This window comes from Ruditapes philippinarum, unplaced genomic scaffold (genome assembly GCF_026571515.1).
Source record: "Ruditapes philippinarum isolate M1 unplaced genomic scaffold, ASM2657151v2 ctg6857_1_1_1_1, whole genome shotgun sequence".
Classification (NCBI taxonomy): domain Eukaryota; kingdom Metazoa; phylum Mollusca; class Bivalvia; order Venerida; family Veneridae; genus Ruditapes; species Ruditapes philippinarum.
Genome location: NW_026858322.1, coordinates 63,566 through 89,933, shown reverse-complemented (window position 1 = coordinate 89,933; position 26,368 = coordinate 63,566). Strand labels below are relative to the sequence as shown.

Below are 26,368 nucleotides of genomic sequence, written 5' to 3'. Positions count from 1 at the left end.
TTTTTGGAATGTCTGCAGAAAAATGTAGGCATGCTCTTCTTAAGGTATAATTAAACAAAAGCAAATTCAAGCTCATAATAATCTTTTATAAGATTGTAAGCAATTAAAGGGACTCCACTGAGGTTTTTTGACATGATGAGACTGAAAATATTTTTTCCAGATAATTGTACCATTTGATGTAGGATTAGACCACTAATCTTTGTGCAAAATTTCAGATCATTCACGCACACCGTTTTTCCAGAATAATTATTCGAATTGTAAAAAACTGGCCAAAACTGAAAAGCGTTTAAACGCTTTTCACTCAAATTAGGCTAAGAAAAGCATAAAAATACGATTTTCAATTTATTTCAAAGTATATTTCTTAACTATCTTTGCATATATTACTGTTTAAAGTGCCCCAGCTCATTTATGTAAGAAATTCAAAATTTATGTTTTTAGACTTTTAAACCTCAGTAGAGTCCCTTTAAATGTAATAAATTTAAACCAACTTGTTTTAGTTTTACAATACATTTAAGAATCGAATACATTTAAGAATCAGGTAAGACTTCCTTTTTAGAATTATTTAACAATTATTTTACATAGGCAGCGAGCTGTGTTAAAAACTTATTCTTTAAAGGAAAGAAGTGAAGTGGAGTCCGCATTATATTACCGGTATGTATATTATGAAGTGTATGCACAATAAAAGGGTGATAGAAGCAGTGTACAAAGGATAAAAGAAAACAATTGCCAACAATAACAAAAATTCCCTGACATTAAAACAATCAATAGGTACATTCAGTTGTACATTACAATCAACAACTTTCTCATATTAACATACACTTATACCTCTCGTCTACGATTTCCTCTAAACTGTAAAATTTAAATATGAAATGGATTTAAAAATGCAACAAGTGAGCTCATTGGCTATCCCATTATACCATTCCACCAATCAAATAAAACATACCTTGTGGGTAAAATGAAAGACAGCTATTCATTGGTCAATTATATAGCTGTTTTATCAAGCAGCCAATGAAATTTGAGTTAGCTTTAGTAATTGTCAGCTGTGCTAGGTTGGACCAATGAAATCCAGTTTTGCTAACAAGTGCTATTATTTAACAAGGAAATTAAATTTTTACTTATGAGTGCTATATAAATAAGGTATGTCAAAACAATTTGACAACAACAATTTTGTAACAAATTATTTCACTTTTATTTAAAAGTACAAACAATTTTGCATTTTTTTTTTCTAATCATTGCTTCAAGCCTTAAAATATTCAAGCATCAAACAAGACTCAAGGATGCTTACCTGCAGTTTCAATGTCAAATTAGTGCAATAATGATTAAGTATTATTAAATATAGAAGGACTTATTCCGTTATTGCACTAAGGCGACAACTGACAAGTAGTCAATTTTCAGAAATCTGTTCACAGTTACAAAACAAAATGTCTTTAAAACATTTTAAAGTCCCATATGATCCAAAACACGATAAAAGAATTTATTTCAAGGTAAAAATAATTTTAAAATATTCTCGTATTACGTTCATGAGTGGTTACATTTCATGCAAATATGTCGTCCTACATCAAATGAGCCTTTAATTAATAACAATTACTACATGAAATAGAATAATACTAAAAGGAGGAAAATCTTAGAAAGGTTTATATAAGGAGAGAAAAAAGAAAGAAGCCTGAAATAATCGCAAAAAAACTTTCACCAACGTTCTGTTCTCTATGATGTAACATTTCATGGGTGCAAGTTCAAAATTTCTTTTAGGACGTTTTCGGGAGTTTTCATATAGACATATAGGCAAAATTTAAACTGTTCAATAGAATGTCTTTAAACTTGGCATGTTGTTAGAATATGATAACAGAAACATTTTAAGCGAAAAAAAAAATTGAGGTCACCGTCCTGAAAACGTCTTTAAAACCTGACTTATCATTATTTTAATTGCTTTTATACACTAAAATTGCTCTCAGGTTTATAAAAAAATCTGAACTTCAGTCATATGCGTAAAAACTTGTACCCATGTAACATAACTGGTTAACCTGGATGAAAAACTAAATGTCACATCACCCCCGAGTGTAATATTGGGTTTAACTCCTATTGTATTACATAAGGAGTTAATATGTTACTGCACTAAGGTGACGAATATACCAAGGGATGGATTTACGAGCCTAAAATGATTTTATAATTGTATTCCAATGTTACGAACGATGCACAGCATATTTTTAGTAATACTTATGTAGGGAACCTTTACTGACCCACTTTTTGAGCATTATTTTAAACATAACATGGCACCCCTGAAGAGACTCGTATAAATATGACTTTATAAAGTAAGCCAATTCTGATAGCTCCCATATACAAAATGCAATGTCTTGGGAGACAGGTTTAACAGCTAGAAGAAAGGGCCTAGAGATTTTGAGTGAATAACCTTTAACAGGGTTTTCATTATTGACAGATTGGCGATCCTTATCATCAGTCAAAATGCTGTTAAAATCGCTTTTATTTTTAGACTCTTGCACCTGGCTAAATTGGTTGTTTTTAGTAAGCACATCTAATGAAAACCCTGCTTAACCAATAAATTTCCATCAAACTGCTTAGTAACATTAGCATTAATAGTTTTATAAAACTTTTCTTTTCGCAAAATATTTATGAAGAGCTTAACTCCCATTTGAACCACTCTAAGAGTTCATTTAGAACTGGCGTTATAAAGGAACCACGGCTGTGACTGAACCCCAGTAGGATGCTGACCCCTGTTCCCTTGGGTTACAATGCAGACATTTTTACCACCACTCCTCACGTAAAATTTTGAATTCATCATGAAAAAATTGAAAATGAAGTTACTATTTGTTTATAATCTGACTAAATATTGCAACTTCTACAAGATTAACTACACACTATGAAAATAATCCACAATTACAGTAAAGTTACGCATGACAAACCTAATACAAACGCATGATTGGCCATCTACTTTAAAATGCCCATACATAAAACATGAAAATAAAGTCTGTATTAAACTATTTTGAAGCCATAAATCTTACGACATTCTGCAATAAAATCACCATATAAAACAGTTAAAAACAAGATTATTTTTTCGCTCTTTTCTTCTCCTCTGTGAGTGCCGAACAAATGATTAATGATGACCACTGAGAATCGATATGATCATTTTTTTGACAATTTATCAAATGGGACAGCCAAACTACCAGTACATAAAATCATCTGATATTGTTATTTTCCTCTAATCCACACACATAACATATCTCTTAAAATAATACCCGCTACTAATGAGTGTGGAGCAAATATAACGATTTCCCTTAGATTAAAACAGTTTTTTCTTCTTCTGACATCGTCATTACAACCTTTAGAATTATGTAAGTTGTCTCCCTTTGATTAAAAAAAATTAAAAACAACAAAGAATAAAAAAAAACAAAAAACAACCAACCATTTCATTGGAAATGAGCTGTAAGCATTGAAAAAGCATGCTTTTCAACAATTTTAATGACGGCTTCGACTAAATCCTTTTACCCTCCAAATTAATGAAGAAAGAAAAAAAACAACGAATTATTCCTGCGCCATTTTTTCTCATGAATTTTCAAGGCCTTCTACACTAAACAGTTCCTTATGAAGGGCTGGAAATTCTACGTCCGGCTGACTCTGTTTGAATTTATTTAGCACAGTTATATGCTGCGTGTTTAAGTTCCGTACTATCCACGTAATTTGGTTCAGCTTTGTAATCATGTTATCGTCCTCGCGATTATTTTTTCCGAGCTCCATTTTCAATGCGGAGGAAATCTTCTCGTACAGTTTCTGAATGTCTGTAATATCCTTTAACCCTGGACGATCTGAAAATCAAAATTTTATTATTTGAGCCGCGTCATGACAAAACCAACATAATGGGTTTGCATCCGCGCAGTCTGATCAGGATCCATGCTGTTTGCTGTCAGTTTCTCTACTTGTTATAGGGTATGAAAGCGAACAGCATGGATCCTGATCAGACTGCGCGGATAAGCATGCTGGTCTGGATCCATGCTGGTCACAAACGCATTATGTTGGTTTTGTCATGACACGGCTCATTTAAAGATCATCCATGCGCAAAATATTTTAACCACAGAAATTTATTGAAGACGATCTGAAAATTAAAATTCAAAGATACATTATGCGTATCCATGAGCAAAATATTTTAATCACAGAATTTTATTGAAATTCTTACTTGAATTAAAGGCTAAATAAATTATGTATGGGAAGCTGCATACCCTATAAAAAGTCACAGAAAGTTTGTCTTTTCTTTAAAAAAAACAACTCACAGTTTTTAATGACACTATATATTCATATTGTGACCACCTTTATTGTGTAGAATTTTACACATAGATTATCCACTTTGTGTGAAGCAGTGTCTATTCTAGGAGGGGCGATGGGGGGATTCACCCATATTTTTGAGAATTCACCCCTATTTTTTGAGAGGGAGGGGGAAAATTTTACATAGACAAAGAAGGAAAAAGATCAACAAATGTAATAATCTCTCACTATTCGATAAAAATCCCCCCTATTTTTCGAATCCTAGAATAAACACTGGTGAAGTCAAAGCATGTTTATTTTTAACCAGGTTTTCCAAAGGGCGGGCGGACGGGCGTAATCAATTTCTTCTGTGCGCAACTCCTCCTACATTTTTCAACGGATTTTGACCAAACTTTCACAGAAGCTTTGTCATCAAGTGACCTGGCGCATATTGTCGGGGTTTTGTGATTGGATAATATTTGACCTAATTATGGCCCTTTGTTTTTTTTCCTTATATAGAATATATATAGTGAATAATTTCTTCTGTGCCCAACTGTTCCTACATTTCTAAATGGATTTTGACCAAACTTTCACAGAGGCTTTGTCATCAAGTGCCCTGGCGCACATTATCGGGGTTTTGTGATTGGATAATATTTGACCTAATTATGGCCCTTTGTTATTTTTCCTTATACAGAATATATAGTGAAAAAATTTTTGTGCTGAACTCCTACATTTCTCAACAGATTTTGTTCAGACTTTCACAGTAGCTTTGTCATCAAGTGCCCTGGCGCATATTGTCGGGGTTTTGTGATTGAATAATTTTTTATTTAGTTATGGCCCTTTGTTTTTTTTCCTTATACAGAATATAATTATAATAATTTTTTATTTAGTTATGGCCCTTTGTTTTTTTTCCTTATACAGAATATAATTATAGTGAACACTTCCTCTGTGGCAATTCCTCCTACATTATTCATGTTTTACATTGCACATAGTTACATTGTTTGTTGCCTTTATTTGTATTTCAAAAACAACATATTTATCTACAATGGTGATAATTGAAAACCTGGTTTCATGGCATTGCCATGTTTCTTGTATTCGTATTTACAAAGAGATTGTGGAGCAATTATCAAAAAAAATTTCTTATATCAAATTTGGGCAAACTGTATCTTAAAACTCTTAATTAATCTGCTTATTTTCTTAAAGGCCCATTATGCATCAAAAATACATTTATTTTTATTTATCAAAAGAGGGTTGTAAGGCACACCAACACTGTTAAAGTCAGATGGTATCTGTCAAGCTTTATTTGTGAAGGAAAAACTTCTGGTTAGCATGAGATGCCCCAATGCATTTTTTCTGACAGAAAGAACCACAAACATTCTACAAGACAGCTTGATAACTTTCTATCACAGAAAAAATATACTAATCGGTAATCCTCTGGCAAGATTCGAACTTTATTATTTTAGAGTGTATTTCATAAGTAAGTAAACATTCAATAAAATGGTGCTTTAAAACCCATAACCTTCTATATTTCTATAATGGATCTGTCCAGCTTTGATTTTGGACCAGTCCATTCAATGTTCAAGGATTTTCAATATGAAAATACACAAATTGAGTTGCCAACAATATAGAGTCTGGTCAGACTGCACGGCTGTGAAGGTTGGCCTGGCTCTATACTGGTGGCAAAGGCTGATCACTTGGTTCCAGCAGATTAAGGGTTAATTAATAAAGCCATATAAAACCATCTTACCTGGCCTAACTAATAGTGTTGCACTAAACAAGGCTAATTCTGCCTCTGTAAGGTTTATGGCCTGAATTGTTTTCACCAAATCAAATATTTGGTTCTGTAAAAGTCTTTCTTCTTCATCTAAAGAAATAGTAAAATCAAAAGATTAATTTGGGATATTGAATATTATAAGTTCTATTTATAACATAAGTTTGCACTAGACAACTGATATAATCTATATTTGATTACACTATCTCATTCCAACTTGTTATCGTCAAGAAACCATGATGTGGACCGACCAACGGACGGACGGACCAACAGACAATCTGACTCCTATATGCCCCCCTAAACTTCTGTTTGTGGGGGTTGAATATTATGGTAAACCCTATTCTGATCTTTGATATACCAGTCAATTGTAACCTACCACCTACCTCCAGGAAAAAGTGGAGACATTGACTTGTGAAATATCAGTCCCCCCTCCCACCTCAATGTAATGACTTGTTGGGACAGTCAGATTTCTAATTTCTTTTAAATGCCACCGCGCCCCCCACCCCACTACCAGTACACGGACATGTGTTTTGGGTTGACATGGTAACAATTGACAGTTGTAGAATGTTAAAAAAAATACTCACTAAATGCTGTAAAAGCTTGTAAAGGAACAAACTGGTCACCAAATACAACACTATCTGTGGCTGCATCATACACCTGTGTACACCGTAACAGCGCTAGTTCAAAACTACCTGTAAACATAAAATGCACCAGTTTAGTGGCATTAACTCAAAATTTTATAACTAAAGAAATTATATGTATATGGAAGTTGGATCAGAGAAAGTTAATCATCAAATTACATAAATAATCAAATATATTTAATTTCTATCAGATCAGGGGCAATAACTCCTGAAATCAAATAAATAACCAAAGCCATTTTTCGATTATTTAACGGGCAATAAGTCATGAAATTCTATAAATAACCAAATATATTTAATCTCTATCAGTTTATGGGCAATAACTCTCTAAATAAGCAAATATATTCAATTATCTACCACATCAAGGGCACTAACTCCTCAAATTTAATAAACAAACAATTCATATTGAGGTAAAATAGTTCCGACCTGATTTATAAGTAGATTCAAAATGCACAGTCTGTATATTTTATTATTATTTATTATTTATAAATAAGATAAAATATTTCTCAGAGTTTTAGATATTGACAGACAGACTAAAATAATTAAAAGGGAAACAAAAATCTCATTCGAGTCACTTCTTTATTTCATTTCAGGGTGGTTACCTGCTTTTAGTAGCATTATTTGGTCGTCCTGAGATAAATCCATAAAACCGGGAACCATTTTGGCAAATTCTATAATCTGCTGCACAGCTAATGTAAGTTTTTCCGCCACTTCGGTCCATAATACTCGATGTGTCTGAATAAGGAAGTAAATAATCTATTTATTACAGTAATATTCCAATAACAAGAGGGCCATGATGGCCCTGAGGTCGCTCACCTGATATATAGCCCCCCTCCCGGGCCAATTTTTACCCAAGGGCTTTTATTTGAACAGACTTGGTAGACACCCATAAGAAGATGTTTCATGCTGAACATCTAAGTTCTAGCTCATTGGGTTTTTTAAAAGAAGATTTTTAAGTTTTTACTATACACATATAGTTAAAAACAATGACACCCCTGGGGCAGGGCCAGTTTTGACCCCCCAGCTTTAATTTGAACAAACTTTGTAGATATTTACTTAAAGATGTTTCATGTATAATATCTAAACTCAAGCTATTTGGGTTTTTTCAAACAAGATTTTTAAGTTTTTGCTATACACATATAAGGAAAATCAATGACCCCCGGGGCAGGGCCAGTTTTGACCCCAGGGCTTTTATTTGAACATACTTGGTAGACACTCATTAGAACATGTTTGATGCTAAATATCTTAGCTCTAGCTCTTTGAGTTCTTTAAAAGAAGATTTTTTAAGTTTTTACTATATGCATATAGGGAAAATCTATGACCCCCTGGGACGGGGCCAACTTTGACCCCAGGGCTTCTATTTGAACAAACTTGGTAGACATTCACTAGAAGATGTTTCATGCCAAATATCTAAGCTCTAGCTCTTACGGTTCTTTAAAAGAAGATTTTTAAGTTTTTACTATATGCATATAGGGAAAATCAATGACCCCCCGGGGCTGGGCAAATTTGACCCCAGGGCTTTTATTTGAACAAACTTGGTAGACACTCACAGGAAGATATTTCATGTCAAATATCTTAGCTCTAGCTCTTTGGGTTCTTTAAAAGAAGATTTTTTAAGGTTTTTACTATATGCATATAGGGAAAATCTATGACCTCCTGGGGCAGGGCCAATTTTGACCTCAGGGCTTTTATTTGAACAAACTTGGTAGACACTCATTAGAAGATGTTTCATGCTAAATATCTTAGCTCTAGCTCTTTCGGTTCTTTAAAAGAAGATTTTTTTAAGTTTTTACTATATGCATATCGGGAAAATCAATGACCCCCTGGGGCGGGCCCAATTTTGACCCCAGGGCTTTTATTTGAACAAACTTGGTAGACATTCACTAGAAGATGTTTCATGCCAATTTATCTAAGCTCTAGCTTTTACAGTTCTTTAAAAGAAGATTTTTAAGTTTTTATTATATGCATATAGTGAAAATCAATGACCCCCCGGGCCGGGGCCAATTTTGACCCCAGGGCTTTTATTTGAACAACCTTGGTAGACACTCACTAGAAGATGTTTCATGCCAAATATCTTAGCTCTAGCACTTTGGGTTCTTTAAAAGAAGATTTTTTAAGTTTTTACTATATGCATATAGGGAAAATCAATGACCCCATGGGGCGGGGCCAATTTTGACCCTAGGGCTTTTATTTTAACAAACTTGGTAGACACTCATTAGAAGATGTTTCATGCCAAATATCTAAGCTCTAGCTCTTTCGGTTCTTTAAAAGAAGATATTTAAAGATTTTTCTTTCGGTTGCCATGGCAACCAGAGTTCTGCATGAAATGGAATTCTTTGAACAATCTTGATAGAGCTTCATACAAAGAGTATTCCTGCCAAGTTTCATTAACATTGGCCGTGCGGTATCATAGAAGATGTCCTTAGAATATTTAAAATGTGGACGGACGACTGACGACGGACGCCATTTGGTTGGCCATCCTAAAAGCTCACCTGCACTTTGTGCAAGGTGAGCTAAAAATAATTGATAGATTTGTGCCATATAAAATATACTTCAGACCACTTTCTCCTCAACCCTGTGGGTATGAATCATGCCAGGGACTTTCAATGCTTTAATGTGAGAAAACTTATCCCCCTAGCTTTACAGAATGTTTTCTGGTTCTACCCAGGAGCTTGTTAATTTGTGCTTTAACTAATGCACCAGGGAGCACTTGTTATTTTCCTCAACAAGTAAAGTCGTAAGTCGTCATGAGACAGCATTTGTGCTATATAAAACCAAACAAAACAAACAAACAAATGGAAATTTTATGTGTGAAGTCAATGATTATGACTAATAGGTAGATTTGCAATTAAATTTCCTGGATTGATGATAAACTAGTTGTTCATTTTGAATTCTTTTTTTTTTTCCCTTCATTGAATGAAGTGACCAGCCGCAAATTTTTCACAGGTCAGCCAAACTTGCAACTTTGAAAGATTTAACAGGCCTGACCTAAAGTCTACTAGTAAGCCATGGGATCACTTGCTACTGACATTCACTGACTATTATCTATACTTACCATATTTTGATAATTTGTTATAGTTTCTGTTGTTATCGTATTGGATTTTAGCTGAGCTATAGTATCTGCAGTGTATAAACATGTACGTTGATGAGCTTCATGAATTGCCTTTCCAAACGCCACTGAAATAACAAACAAAATGCCACTGAAATAACAAACAAAGACTTATAGCATTAAAATAACAAACATAGAGTTATAACACTGTCTTTTCAAATGCCACTGAAATACAAACAAAGACTTATAGCATTGCCTTTCCAAATGCCACTGAAATACAAACAAAGACTTATAGCACTGTCTTTCCAAACGCCACTGAAATAACAAACAAAGACTTATAGCACTGTCTTTCCAAACGCCACTGAAATACAAACAAAGACTTATAGCACTGTCTTTCCAAACGCCACTGAAATACAAACAAAGACTTATAGCACTGTCTTTCCAAATGCCACTGAAATAACAAACAAAGACTTATAGCTTTCACATAGTGGTATTGGTAGTTTTCACTCCAAAACACAGCAGTAAGCTGCATTGAATTTACCGGAGCACAGTTCAGCCATTGGTTCATTCCTGGGCAGGCTGTCAAGCTGTTTACCAGTACTAGTGGCTTTCACTTTCGCAAGGAACTGAAACTTCTATACACGCAAGAGCAGAGGTACAGTGTGAAGACCATAGAAAAGATTTCATGATCAATTGCAACAAATGTGACTTACGCTGTCCGGGAATTGAACCCAGGTTGCGAGATTCACAGTCCAACGCTCTACCTTTCCAGCTAACCAAATGGCTATAGCTTGCACAAAACATGTAAACTATTACTTGAATCTTAAATCTTTTTACTATTTTAAAATCTTTGTACTTTTTTCTCACCCCTAGTTTTTAAAAAAAAAAAAAATATTCTGGCTCATCTAGAGGCATGCAGCTTTAAATGACACCAGACACAACCCTCTGCTAACCAATATCTTTTGCAGTGATCTACCCTTATCATTTATTTCCTTTGCAGTGATCTCCCCTTATCAGTAAAGGGAGGTAATCACTGTGAGGAGTTTGTCAGCTTACCTGTGTCTAGTAGATCAACCGTCCGAACTACGGTGACTGACTGAGGTGTGGTCGGTGATGCAGTTGGGCTGTAGACTCCACCACTGCTCCCTGTAGGACTGAGAGATGAATCACCGTAACCATGGTAACCGTTTGGTGACTGGTACATGTAATTATCACTTCCTGAATATCTATAAATAAAAATTATTTAACCTTCACCTTGAACTAAAACAATTACATTTTTATATTTTGTTATAACCACTTCCTGCTAATATTATTGTTCTTACTAGTATTGAAGAAAAAAAACAAGAATGTTACAAACATTTAACACAATTATACTTGTCACATGTATATTACACTAGTGCTTAAACATAAACACAAATTCAGACATGACACAGAGTGATTTACAAAAGTGTAATTTTTTAATCTTTTGTTTTTAAAAAAAATATAAACTTATATGTTACATGTGTGTAGATTCACATTCTCTTAAAATGTTTTTTTTTTATCATTTTTTTTTTATTACAGTACTTGGTTTTATGTCCCACAAAGGTCATATGGTGACTTTGCATTATTTGAATTTATTTCAGGAACAATCCAGCACCTGAGTAGAGTGTTCCATAAGCTAGCTGAATAGCTTCCTCACATGAGCCAAAGTCCCTGTCAGGATTCAAACCTACAGCAGTGAAGGGCCAAGTGGTTTGAAATCAATGACTTAAACCACCTCGGCAGAGACACTCTAAATTTGTTCACATATCAAAGGTTAAAAAAACATGATGTACATTAACAAATATTTAGTTGTAATATACCAAAATAATTTCATCCCTCAAAATCTAAACTAACCAAACCGAGAACTGCGGATTCATACTTTATTATCACTTCATTCTAAACAAGATCATCTGCCAAGGTGCAGTATGGTTCAGCCTTTAAGAAGCTACACACTGATCTGTATAATTCTATCTTAATTTAGCAATTTTTTTTGTATCCAGTTTTTGCTCTATCTCACTTTTACATTTTATTTGACATTTTTATTAAAATTACTGAAACCTGACCCACTTTGTTTTGAGCGTTTCACTTCCCTTATTCTTTTTATTATTTTATTTGACAGTAAGATTTTAAAAGACATGATAACATACTGTGATACATATAAAGACAAACTTTGTATTACAAAGACAAGGGTGAAAAAATTAACACCTAATATTAAGAAAATTAAATACAACAATCAAACAGTGGTAAAGAAACAGTAGAGAAACATCTGTAAATGGTTTTTAAAAAACATTATGGAGTTCAAGCAAAACTGTGAACTGTTTCAGAATATTTATTACAATACTGTTTGGTTTTTATTTTGTTTTCTTTTTGCTATATGTTTGTTTGTTCAGTTTTGTGCTACACTCAAAGGGGTGGAAAAATCATGTGTTTGCAGTGTCTATTCTAGGAGGAGCGATGGGGGGATTCACCCATATCTTTGAGAATTCACCCCTATTTTTTTTAGAGGAAGGGGGGAAATTTTACATAGACAAAGAATGAAAAATCATTTTTCTGTATTGCCCAGGTTATACTGTAGCAAGTAAGTACAGATAAGTAAAATTTTTCCAAAATGTGCCTGTACTTATCATACGGACAAGTCAATAAATGCATCAGATAAATTTGATCAAATCAAAAACCAGATTTTGTCAGCCTTCATACAGACTCTCACAATCGTCATATCACCATTGTGTCATAACAGGTTGACTTCTTTTAATTTTAATTTAACAGAAGTTAACATGCTACTGCACTAAGGTGATGATATGCATTCAACAACTTTTCTACTTTACTTTATGTACATTATTTCAGGACACCAACCAGTAACAGGATACAGTCACCAATCATCTTTACGCTAGATAGACAGTTTCCTTTGATCCTTAAAGAGATCTGAGCCCAATAGCACATCTGATGCAATGCTTATTCTTCGACCTTGTTGTGTTGGAAAGGACAAGACACTCCCAAAGAGGCTGGTAGCATCATTTTATCTAAACTTTAATTGAGATACATGTTTTGACTTGAACTCCAAATGAATTTTAAAAGTCCATCTACTACAAGGACTAACAACAAGCAAAAATTGCTTAAAAGCTGTAAAAGCACACACACATATATATATACGTGGGGAAACATGCAGGCATGGGGAACAAAAAGTAGAAAATCACCATCACCAAGTGAAGATATAACATCAAAAAAATAAACATCAAAATAAACATTTAGCAAAAACAAAAATATATAACAATACACCAGGAATGTAATATACTGTTCAGGGGCAATAACTCCTGAAATTTGATAAAATAAATCACATAAATGACAACTTCTCTACAAGTTAATTTTGATTTGTTTGTTTTTTTGACCAAGAAGGGTGTTATTATTCTCACAGAAAGGACCTTCAGAAAGTTTCACAAAAGTAAAACCTCTGAAAAATTACATTCCTTATGTAAACAAGGCATGCATTTAATATAAACAAGTGATATTCTGGGTGTTAAATACTACTAAGAAAGAGGAAAAAAGTGCTAAATTAAATATTTCTGACTCCTGGCTTTGACCCTGTAAGGTCAAAGCACCTTTCAAACTGTACTTGGTAAAGCAACGACCCTGGTAAATCCACCAGTCTATATTTCGGCCAGGTGCAAACAACTGAGTAGAACCACCTACCTTGTTGTAATTTATGCTTCGTTGCATGGTAGGATAGCTCAAACACTCCAGGAGGCTTTCAACACATAGTGCAGGGGGGCGATTTTTGCTTCCGTGACAGCAGTTGGTCTCAAATTGTTCAACTCTGAACTGTTCTACAGTGCCTATTACTATAAGCAATAACTAAATTCAAGTATTAAAGTCACATTTACACAAAGTTTGAGTGTATCATTAGCCTTTAGGTATAAATAATACTAAATGTCTGTCTTATGATATCCATTTAGTTATAAAAGCACTAAATTTTCATTGCTTTAAAACCCCTTTAAGTAAAATGTGCCTAAATCGTATATTTTAGCCCCCTTTTTTTGGAATATTTTTTTTCTTCTCTTTAATGCTTGTTTACCAAGTACAATTCACAAATGTATTGTTTCTCTATTTTGTTAAATTTTTACTTCTTGTGAACAGAGCAACAGATAAGGTGCGTATTTGCGTATTTACGCAATTAATTTCATAAAATACGCAATTGATTTTTTAAGAATGCGTATCAAAACCCATTAAAAAAAATAAAATACGCAATTGTCTTAAAAACCTGTGCGTATTGTCATTTTCATCACCGTAAAATTAATCTGTCGTATGCACGTAGTTTTGGACAAATAATAGCGATATGCATGCTATCCGAATATTCCCGAATCAATGCTAACTAATAAACGGTCTCCGGTCTTCGACGGTCCCCGGTCTCCAAAGACCGACTAAGTCAAATCAATAAAGCATGACACCGTCGTTTGTCTACTCAGGTCGACGGTCTTTACAGACCGGCAGAGACCGTTAATTTTGTGGAGACCGTCAATAAGTAGGTCCCACCTGTATTAATAGACGCTTTGAAAGCAATATGGCGTCGTACAAAAGGGAAAATGATTTGAAACAAAACAATCGTAAATAATCAAAAATCAGTCAGAAAACGAACTTGTTAAAAAAAAATTTATGAAATATAACTTGAGCATTTTATATAAAAAATAAAACAATTGTGAAAAGTTCTAGTAAATTGTTAATCCTATTTTCTTTTTAAAACAGTAAAATTTCATTTATATTGAAACCATAAAATTTTCATAATTGAATACCCAATTGATCTTGAAATCATAGGGTATCGAGTTTTGGAATACCCAATTAAATGGAGCCAATACCCAATTCCAAAAGAAATGATGGAGTAATACCCAATTCACTTTTAAAGCTTATCTGTTGCTCTGTGTGAATGTATGTTCAAATTTTTAATATTTTTTTAAATATTTTTTGTACCTATAAACCTTCATGGGTAAGAAGGTGTAATTTCAAAACTTAAGTTGCTCTTTTCCTAGTTTCCTTTTTTTTGGAATAGGTAGAGAGCCACCAAATTGAGCATTAATTTCAAATTATTAAACTGTGAAAAATTAGAAGTTAATAAAGAAGAAAAAAAATTGACCACCTTAAAAAGGGACAGAAATAGACATTTTGCAATTATGAATGGGTCAGTTATGAGTTTACTTAAAACTTCTAATGGACACTCAGAGTCTGAAAACACTAAACCAGTATCTTTTTTCAAGGGTCAGTAAGTGTGACCCACTTAGGAAAAAACACTTTCTAATGTACAACAATTATACATGGACTGGTTAAGTTGTTCATATAGAAATGCTGCTGACATGTATACACTTGATAGCACTAAAACAACCTCAATTAACACTTAAAATGTACAAGCAAAATGACCTTTAGTGAACATTATTTTTCAACACTTTTTCCTGGTGTTAATTAACATTTAAGTACACATGTCGAAATATTAAGAAAATTCAATAATTTCAAACTTTGATTTACCACAAGACTTTTGAATTCTTGTAAATTACTAGCTTAACCAAACATTCCACCATTTGGTTGTGTTTTTTTTTTCTTTTAATTTGACAAAAAAAAAATTAAAGAGGAAGGGTTAGGGGATGGGAAGCTGAAGGTGGTGGAAGAGGTGGAGAGGGGGAATCTCTTTACTTATAAACAACCTAAAGGGGGAAGGGGGGATTTTGATATAAAAAATAACCTTGGGATGGGGCATCTCTTTAATAATAACAACCTAAAGGGGGAGGGGAGATTTTGATATAAAAAATAACCTATCTATAGTAATTCAAAGTTTTTGAGTCTATAATTCCTCAACTCCAGAATCATTCCAAAATCTTTCACCTTTGATTTTCTTTCTTTAAGATTTTTTTGGGTTTCATTCTTATTGTTACTTTTCCACCTAAAATTAACTAAAAGAAATTTTTAAGCCACTTGGAACTTGTTTCAGTTAACTCTGAACATTTCACAGTAAATCTTTATGTTGTCCCCATTAAGTGTGACTTTAATACTTGATAAAAGAATACCTGCACGAAATATATTGTCCAAATGGTAATTAAGGCTTGTTAATGCCAACAATGATGAATTTGTTTTAAGAAATTCTTTTGGTTTGAATTCATAAATGTATACAGTAAAATAGTGAGAAAGTGAATATGAGCCAAAAAAAGTTACTGTATCACTAAGTTTAACAGTGACAAAGAAATATTAACCAATTTTGCAAATTGATAAAAAACGCTAAAATTTTCTCCAGCGTAAATATCAACCAACTTGTCATTAAAATCTACCCTTGCACGATTCTCTATTTTCTCAAGCAAAATGTCTGGAATTTTAAATTTGCTAATTTTTCAACACACGGAAATATCAACTTATATACAGTATTTGGTCAGACTGCACAAAATTTGTACCTGCTGACCACGCTTATATTGGCAGCATATATAATGCATAATCGCCGCTAAAAATCAAAGTTTTAAATTGCTCTCATTTCTTTTCTGCAAAACTCGATAATTAAATTTGTCTCATGAAACAATTTCTTTACTTTAAACATTAAACCTCAAAATGAAACCTTATTACTGCTCAAATAACGACACAAAAAAATAGTCCCCCCAAAAAATTTGGCATCATACAGGTATTCTTTTAGATTTGTGTTGTTGTTGTTGCTAAAAGCTTACGTGAAATAAGAGTTGTTATTAGGTGAATGCACACCAATATCCGCATCAGCATACCCGTTAACTCCTGGAGACACGCCTTGCTTGATCAACTGAGCTTCTCCCTCAACCTTCTCACGCTGCTTCTTTGACATCCTTCCAAACTTCACCGCTGAAAATTTATATATTTATAATTTTTCACATTAACAACAGCACATTCAAACATAGCGTAAAAATATACTTATGTTAACATAATAATAGAGGCGTACCATTGAAAAATGGATATTTTAACTGTTAACCCTTTATACTTTGGAATCCGATAAATAGTTTATCATATTTGTGTCAAGAACCATGGTTGTGGCTCGAACCCATAATAACCTTGGTTAAGAGGCAGACATCTTTAAGACTATGCCACCACTCCCCTAAAGAAAATTTGTCCCCCCCCCCTCACTCCAAAAAAATATTTACTATTATTTATGGTACTTTCAGTGTGACTCTTTTTAAACGCTTATTTTTTTTTCTGCTTCATCTCTTGGTCTAACCAATGTAACCAATGAAGAGTTAACCCTCATATAAATGTGGTTTATACAAGGAAATTGTGTATTAATATTGGATACGTCTCATGTTTCATACTATCTATCTTACCATATGAAGACAACAAAAAATCTCATTTCAAGAGATATAATCTTTGTTGAAACACATATAACGTGTCATATTTCATATAAGGAAAATGTGCAGCAGTACATCATATTATTAAGTACAAGATAGTATGTCGTTTCATAATAATTGAGCCGCGTCACGACAAAACCAACATAGTGGGTTTGCGACCAGCATGGATCCAGAACAGCCTGTGCATCCGCGAGGTCTGATCAGAATCCATGCTGTTCGCTGTCAGTTTCTCCACTTGTAATAGAGTTGATAAGCGAACAGCATGGATCCTGCTCAGACTGTGCGGATGCGCAGACTGGCCTTGATCCATGCTGGTCGCAAACCCATTATGTTGGTTTTGTCATGACACGGCTCATATATATTTCTATATTACATACTTGAAACCAAGCTTACATTTCTTGTAACAAATATGTCAGCATTTCTTGGGCCTTTAAAGCTGCAGGCCTCTAGATGAGGAGCCAAAATTTTTTCAAGAAAATCAATTTTGTGAAAAATGTAATAAGATTTTAAGAAAAGTAAAAATATTCACAATTCAAGTAATGATTTGCATGCTATATGCAATAATTGACTAATTTTATCAGTTTTAATCACCATATTTCTACTTTTTTACTGTAGTGGGTAAGGGCTATTTTTCAATATTTTGACCTTGAAGCTTTACATGCATATGATATTTAATATACTGTAAGTACATTTTCAAAGTTTTCATGATGAAAATATGCATTAATTTGTAGGCATGCTGCTTTAAAGATCCTGTATGCTGTAATTAAGAATGTAACAACACTTAAGTGAAAGTTTATATAATTATGTATATAATTATTCTTCTAAAACAATTTCCAAACATCCAAGCATATGTTAAATATGTACTGCAAATGTTTATTTGCATTATATGTAATCATTAAAATCTATGCATTCATTTCTTATTGAAAAATTTGACTTAGACGCTATCAAAAATAGATTTCTAATTACCTCCCTTAGGGAAATATAAATTCAGTGATATCTTTACAAATAATGCTTTTTTGAAACTTACAATATTCAAAGAATCTTCATTTGAGCATCAGATTAATGATATAAAATCATAACAAGAGGGCCATGATGGCCCTGAGGTCGCTCACCTGTATATAGGCCCCCCCCCCAATTTTAACCAAAGGGCTTTTATTTGTTTATTTGAACAGACTTGGTAGACACCCATAAGAAGATGTTTCATGCTAAACATCTAAGTTCTAGCTCATTGGGTTTTTTAAAAGAAGATTTTTAAAGTTTTTACTATACACATATAGTTAAAAACAATGACACCCCTGGGGCAGGGCCAGTTTTGACCCCCAGGCCTTTATTTGAACAAACTTTGTAGATATTTACTGAAAGATGTTTCATGCTTAATATCTAAACTCTAGCTATTTGGGTTTTTTCAAAGAAGATTTTTAAGTTTTTGCTATACACAGATAAGGAAAATCAATGACCCCCCCCCCCCCGGGCGGGGCCAATTTTGACCCTAGGGCTTTTATTTGAACATACTTGGTAGACATCCATTAGAACATGTTTCATGCTAAATATCTTAGCTCTAGCTTATTGAGTTCTTTAAAAGAAGATTTTTAAAGTTTTTACTATACACATATAGTTAAAAACAATGACACCCCTGGGGCAGGGCCAGTTTTGACCCCCAGGCCTTTATTTGAACAAACTTTGTAGATATTTACTGAAAGATGTTTCATGCTTAATATCTAAACTCTAGCTATTTGGGTTTTTTCAAAGAAGATTTTTAAGTTTTTGCTATACACAGATAAGGAGAATCAATGACCCCCCCCCCCCCCGGGCGGGGCCAATTTTGACCCTAGGGCTTTTATTTGAACATACTTGGTAGACACCCATTAGAACATGTTTCATGCTAAATATCTTAGCTCTAGCTTATTGAGTTCTTTAAAAGAAGATTTTTTAAGTTTTTACTACATGCATATAGGGAAATGACCCCCTGGGGCGGGGCCAATTTTGACCCCAGGGCTTTTATTTGAACAAACTTGGTAGACACTCATTAGAAGATGATTCATGCTAAATATCTTAGCTCTAGCTTTTTGGGTTCTTTAAAAGAAGATTTTCAAGTTTTTACTATATGCATATAGGAAAAATCTATGACCCCCTGGGGCCGGGTCAATTTTGACCCCAGGGCTTTTATTTGAACAAACTTGGTAGACATTCACTAGAAGATCTTTCATGCCAACATTCACTAGAAGATCTTTCATGCCAAATATCTAAGCTCTAGCTCTTATGGTTCTTTAAAAGAAGATTTTTTAAGTTTTTACTATATGCATATAGGGAAAATCAATGACCCCCTGGGGCGGGGCCAATTTTGACCCCAGGGCTTTTATTTGAACAAACTTGGTAGACATTCACTAGAAGATGTTTCATGCTTAATATCTAAGCTCTAGCTCTTACAGTTCTTTAAAATAAGATTTTTTAAGTTTTTACTATATGCATATAGGGAAAATCAATGACCCCCCGGGGCGGGGCCAATTTTCACCCCAGGGCTTTTATTTGAACAAACTTGGTAGACACTCACTAGAAGATGTTTCATGCCAAATATCTTAGCTCTAGCTCTTTGGGTTCTTTAAAAGAAGATTTTTTAAGTTTTTACTATATGCATATAGGGAAAATCAATGACCCCCTGGGGCGGGGCCAATTTTGACACCAGGGCTTTTATTTGAACAAACTTGGTAGACACTCACTAGAATATGTTTCATGCCAAATATCTAAGCTCTAGCTCTTAGGGTTGTTTAAAAGAAGATATTTAAAGATTTTTCTTTTGGTTGCCATGGCAACCAGAGTTCTGCATGGAATTAAATTCTTTGAACATTTTTTAAAGGTGACCACCAAAGGAACATTCCTGTGAAGTTTGGATGAAATTGGCTCAGTGGTTTATGAGGAGATGTCATTTAAAGCAAAAGTTTACGGACGACGGCCGGACGGCCGGACGGATGCCGGACGAAAAGCGATCACAAAAGCTCACCCTGTCACTTTGTGACAGGTGAGCTAAAAATGAGCATCCGCTCAGTCTGATCAGGATCCATTCTGTTCGCTTATCAACCCTATTATAAGTAGAGAAACTGATAGCAAACAGCATGGATCCTGATCAGACTGCATGGATGCGCAGGCTGTTATGGATCTATGCTGGTCGCAAACGCACTATGTTGGTTTTGTCGTGACGTGGCTCATATCACTAATAACTAATCATTATCATCATACCGTCCCTTGACATTCCAAGAGCTATGCATTTCTGAAGTCTACAGTATTGGCAGCGATTTCTGTTCACACGATCAATGACACACTGTTTATTCCTGGGACATTGGTAGTTGACTGGCCCTGACTGACTTCTTCTGAAGAACCCTTTGCAGCCCTCGCATGTAATCACCCCATAGTGAACCCCTGATGACTTGTCTCCACATATTTTGCATGGTATCACTTCAATCTGGGCTGAAATTAGGAATTACCTTTAAGTTTTTCTTATTGTATTAATTCAATTTTAACAGGTGAGGCAGAAGTGGCAGAATATTTTTAAGGTAACCATTGAATAAGACAACCTATGTCGGCATGGCCGAGTGGTTATATTAACATGTCGGACTAGTAATATAATGATGATCGCTTGCAGCATGGGTTCAAAACCTGTCAGGGGCAAGTCGTTGTTTCCTTGAGCAAGAAACGTTACACTCATTGCTCAGTACTGGTTGGTTCAAGAAACTGATTCAAAAGTGTGATTATAGCTTCCTACATTATCAAACTCAAACAAATTCTGTATAAACTAAGACAACAGATATTATAGTTAATATAATTATGTAGAACTTACTTTTCGCTGACTGGAAAGTGGAGGAGGAAGCTGCAGCTGAAATAAACAAAAAAATAATTGTTACATCCACTCATCATACATTATGTTATCTTAATACACAAGCAGGGCTTCCATTAATGGAAGTTTGGGAGTTATTTACTCCTTGATTTTGGCTTGTGACTTCCAAAATATAATGCTTTTCTTTCTTTACCTATATAATGTGACTTCCAATGTTAGATATTTTCCAAATTTTGGAACTTAATGGAAGCCCTGCACAAGCTACTTTGACCTTAAATCTAAATTATTAATTAAACAGACACCCACAAAATCTTTACCAGGCCTGTACATATGAAACATGACATTGAATCTACATGCCAAAAACACAAGAAGTATGCTTTCCGTTTCTTATGTACATGTCTATGTAAATCAAGTGACCTTTGGGGCGGGGCCAAACCTGCATTCTGCATATTACTAATAATATTCCTGACAATTGGTTTTTAGTTCCCTCAGAAGACTCGGTGAGGACAGAGGACATGAAATTTTGAAATTCATACATAACTACTACAACAAGCAATTATCATAGTATTGCAAGCAATCCATAAGTCCCCTACCGGTTAGAATCCCATCAACATTCTGAAGGGCCATTGAATTAAAGATGCAATTAATTTCATAAAAAAATTTCAGCTCTTTATGACTAATCACAAATAATGTTATATTTGCCATGTTTTAAGCCTATTTGTTGCCAAGGCAACCAATATTTTTTCAAAATAGGGAGAACAGATAAGACATGCATAATCTCAAGACTGCCATCTACCCATATGTCAAGTTTCATAAAAATATTTCCAGTACTTTTTGAGTTATCACTGGATTCAGTGTATGTGTAAAATTTGCCATTTTTTCAGTCTATGTGTTGCCATAGCAACCAGAATTTTCAACATAGGAAGAAAAGAAAAAGACGTGCATAATCTCCAGACTGCAATCTACCCATATTACAAGTTTCATAAAAATATTTCTATTACTTTTTGCGTTAACACAGGATCCAGTTTAAGCGTAAAATTTGCCATATTTTCAGTCTATTTGTTGCCATAGCAACCAGAATTTGCAACATAGGAAGAAAAGAAAAAGACGTGCATAATCTCCAGACTGCCATCTACCCATATTTCAAGTTTCATGAAAATATTTCCAGTACTTTTTGCGTTATCACTGGATCCAGTTCATGTGTAAAATTTGCCATATATATTTTAAGCCTATTTGTTGCCATAGCAACCAGAATTTTCAATATAGGAAGAAAAGAAAAAGACGTGCATAATCTACATACTGCCATCTATCCATATATCAAGTTTCATAAAAATATTTTCAGTACTTTTCAAGTTATCGCGGGATCCAGTTTTGTGGACGGACGGACTGACGGACAGACAGACTGACAGACAGACAGACGGACGGAGGGTAAACCTAAAGTCCCCTCAGGTAAACCGGTAGGGGACTAATAACCACCAAGTGTAACTGTGATTCAAGGAAACTTCTACTATTTTCATACTTAATGTATATAAATTTACAGATAAAAAGGTCATCATCATCTCAAGTAATTGCATCACTCCACAAGGAGTATACTCGCACTCGGATAAAAACTGTATATACATACGCAGCAGGCAGGACTGACTGTTTTCCAAAATAAAAATAAAAAGTTTCCCTATTTACAGTTTCTATTAAAAGAGTAAAAACAACTCTGTGATTAGTATTTTATATGTTGGCTGGCCAGAGCTGATCGGAAAGCATCCAGGCTGGTCTGGTCAACAACGTCTTGCGGCAGCTTGTTCCAAAGCACGATGGTTGTGGGAAAGAAACTATTTTGGAAGATGGAGGTGCGTGCTCTGATTTGGCGGAAGGGTTGGTTGTGCCCTCTGACAGTCTTAGCATTGATAAGTGGAGGATCTGGTATAATATCCACAAGGTTGTGCATTATCTTGAAGAACATAGTTGTTCTGGTGTTGTTGCGCTGGTGTTGGAGGGTGTCCCATTTGAGGTCAGTAAGCATGTCGGTGACGCTGCTTGTTCGCATGTAGTCTTGTTTCACGAATCTTGCAGCGCGACTTTGGACCATTTCTAGTTGGTTGATAAGACCCTCAGAGTGAGGGGACCAGACAGATGAGGCGTATTCAACAGTAGGTCTGATATATGTCTTGAAGGCATTAGACTTGGCGCTTGGAGGGCTAGATCGTATGTTTCGCCTGATGAATGACATGGTGGAGTTAGCCTTTTTGGTGATGTTATCGATATATTTTTTCCATGAGGTCTGAAGAGATGGTGACTCCAAGATATTTGGCATGATCATCTGCAGTGTTGAGTTCTTTTCCGTGGATGCTATAGGTGTTAGTAATAGGTTTTCTTTTTGTGGAGATGTGGATGACTTCACATTTGTCGGGATTAAAAGCCATCTGCCAATCATCCTCCCAGGATTGGAGACTATCAAGGTCATGTTGAAGTTGGCGTGAGTCCTCAGGGCTACGGATGATTCTATACAGGAGGCAATCATCGGCGAAGAGTCGAGCCGTGGATTGGACTTTCGATGGTAAATCATTGATGTAGGCCAAGAAAAGAAGAGGGCCAAGGACGCTGCCCTGAGGGACACCAGAGGTGACAGGTGAGGTAGCTGAAAAGGAGCCCTCAAGGACAACCTGTTGTGTGCGCGACGAGAGAAAGTCTTCAATCCAGGAGTGGGTTGTGCCTCTTATTCCATAATGGTCCAGTTTCTGAAGGAGACGTGAGTGTGGAACTTTATCAAATGCTTTTGAGAAGTCAAGCAGAACAGCGTCAATTTGAAGGTCTCTAAACTTATGGATGGTCCATAAATTTACAGACTGTCCATAAATATCCTGAAATCCTAGACCTGATAGACTCTTGAAACTACAATCAGATTTTGTCACTATTTTCTAGAAATGAGTTTTAAGTCCACTGTTAAACCCCTTACTGTACATTGTAAAATACAATTAATTTTTCTTTGGCATGTTTTACACATCATGATGTATTAATTTAATTTTTAACTATTACTTGCATGATGTAAAATCAATAAAGTTGAACGTATTCCATGCTGTGCACTAATTGACAGTTCTTTTTGAACGACCCTCAATCGTTACAAAATGGACTCGTCCTATGAATCGGAGGATTATGGTGCATTCCACAATTTCCACGTAGAAAGGCCATGTATATAACACACGAACAAGTAATAAAATTTCCTAATATCGTTCAAATTGAAAATCAGGTACGACCATTTACACCGTCTTAATCATTCAGGGCAGTTATGTTACAAATTTTACCTTCTCACTGCGAAACGCAAAAAAGTGGGGAAAATCTTGCTGACACAGAACGTAAGGATGAAAACAGTCCACGTTTCAAACGTTGTTCACATATAGATCGCCAAAATTTGCAAGTAACTACTATTGCACTTTGGCCTGTAATTTCTTAGGTTACATGTGCATGACACAATTTCTCGATGTAAACACTGAAAGTAGGTTGAACGGACTGTTAAATACCCCGAGCGAAACTGCACATGGCGGTTTAGCGCCATTTTCCTTTTCAACTCGTCAATTTCCACCTACCGTTCACGAGAATACATTAAAAATACAATCACAATATTAATGAAACATGTTTTACCTTTATTAACTGTAGCCATAGAAGTTGGGGATGCTTCATCCATTTGACCTAATTCAGCCAAAACGACCTAAATATCTACAAATTACAGCTGAACATCCGCTGATTTTTCCATAAATAACATAGCGATCCTGCAGTAGGTCAATCACATTCAATTATCATCTCATTAGCATAAGAAATTACTGCGCGGAGATAAATGAAAATTTTAAAACGAAATGAGATATATCCTGTAACTCAGTAGAATTGACATCCTTTTGAAAAATAAGAGATGGTTTGATAGATATTATGGGATGACATTCTTAGGAAATGATGTGATCTTTTCAATAGCTATGGACTTTGTTGTGTCGTAATTATAAAAAGTAATTCGGCTGACCTAGTTCACGTCCACCGATAGAGGGCGCGTTAATATAGTACATGAGGGTCGGTCAAAATGTTCATTGAAGGTGTTGTATGCGTATTGGGCGCACGTGGCGATTAATTGACCACTGAAAGCGATTGCGTGAATGTCGATACGGCACCAATTAAGTTAAAAAAAAACAACAACAAAAAACAAACAAACAGAAATTGAACATATTAGGGTAAATATTATTTCATGTGTATACATGTACTTTTCACATGATGTAATAAATATATTATCATATTTTATGTTTTGATAAACAATTAATTACAAATATATTAAACTCTAAATTTAAAGCAAGTAATGAAGCAATTAAATCTCCTGTCCCAGGTTTTATAAACACATCTTACAATAATGAAATATTATTATTTTAAGAGTACTTCCCGTAAAGCCTTGAAGAATTTGATAAGGATACATTGACACGTTCACAAAGTTGAAAATGGGATTGGCGTGTCTTTATTTAAATGTTTGAAAAATGTCCTCTTATCATCTTAATATTTTCATCTTGAGAAGAAGAAAAAACATCAAAATTGAATAAGATGCAAATCTGGACATCAATTAAATTCAATCCCTCAGTCAAAATGCCAAGTCCTGAAACATCTCAAAATATAGACAAGTCATTTAAATAACATCTGTTCCAAACTCAAAATTCCTTGGTCTAGGTCTGTCCGCAGATTTAAACTGCAATGCACACATTTTAAGACTCCATTCATTTTAGAAAAAGTTAACTCTTAGCTTATATATCTCTCTCTAGTCCCGAGCTTAAGAATACATCCGTTGTTTAAACAGTCAAGTATCCAAAAAAGAAAAGGAAAAAAAAAAGAAATGAAATAGTCCAAGGACGAACGATGAAACAAAATTATTCTCAATTGTCATCAGTAAAAAGCCATGCAGGAAGATTTTGGATGCTTTTTTCTATCAAGCATCGCAGATGTCACTTCAAAAATTTAAAATTTACAACAACCTAGTAAAACTCCATATGCACTTAGGAAAATACAAGTCACATAGGAAAATACAAGTCACATCAAACTACAATAAGTATCACACATTTGAACACATTGTCACCCTGCATAATCTAGACCAATTCAAACAGGTCGAGGTTAAGATAACTGTAAGGTGACATGTTGTGCTTTTACTTTTATTCCTTTCTTCACTCTTATACTAATAAAAACATTTTAAAAATGACCTGGAGTTTTCAAAATGTCTCATTGTCCTGATAATGATCATTTTCAGGTTTTTACTTTCTCTCACAATATTTATTTACTCTAACACTCGCGAGAAGGGTTGGCAGTTCACAGAAATATCTAGATATTTCATTAATATATATCACGGATTTATATTAAGATCCGTGATTACTAGAATGGCCACAAAAAAGTTATGAGTTACTAAGAGTATAGATAATATAAGATAAAGTACGGAGTGCAATTGTACGATGGAGAAAAGCTATATCA

General features: G+C 34.5%; 1 protein-coding gene across 2 annotated transcripts; it reads right to left on the bottom strand.

Annotated features, from left to right (window-relative positions):
* Positions 1–3,325: 3,325 nt before the first annotated feature.
* LOC132752818 (probable nuclear hormone receptor HR3) lies at positions 3,326–24,684 on the bottom strand. 2 transcript variants are annotated; one of them, XM_060743204.1, is made up of 10 exons: positions 24,524–24,684; positions 20,894–20,929; positions 20,296–20,523; positions 16,417–16,564; positions 10,766–10,935; positions 9,716–9,837; positions 7,263–7,395; positions 6,607–6,714; positions 5,999–6,115; positions 3,326–3,818 (listed from the first exon to the last, which is right to left on the bottom strand). In XM_060743204.1, the coding sequence occupies exons 1-10, from the start codon at positions 24,564–24,566 to the stop codon at positions 3,559–3,561; spliced, it is 1,365 nt and encodes a 454-aa protein (XP_060599187.1). In that variant the 5' UTR covers positions 24,567–24,684; the 3' UTR covers positions 3,326–3,558. The 2 variants fall into 2 exon arrangements, with proteins under 2 accessions (XP_060599187.1, XP_060599188.1); XM_060743205.1 differs by having other exon boundaries at positions 16,471–16,564.
* Between the last annotated feature and the right edge of the window lie 1,684 nt (positions 24,685–26,368).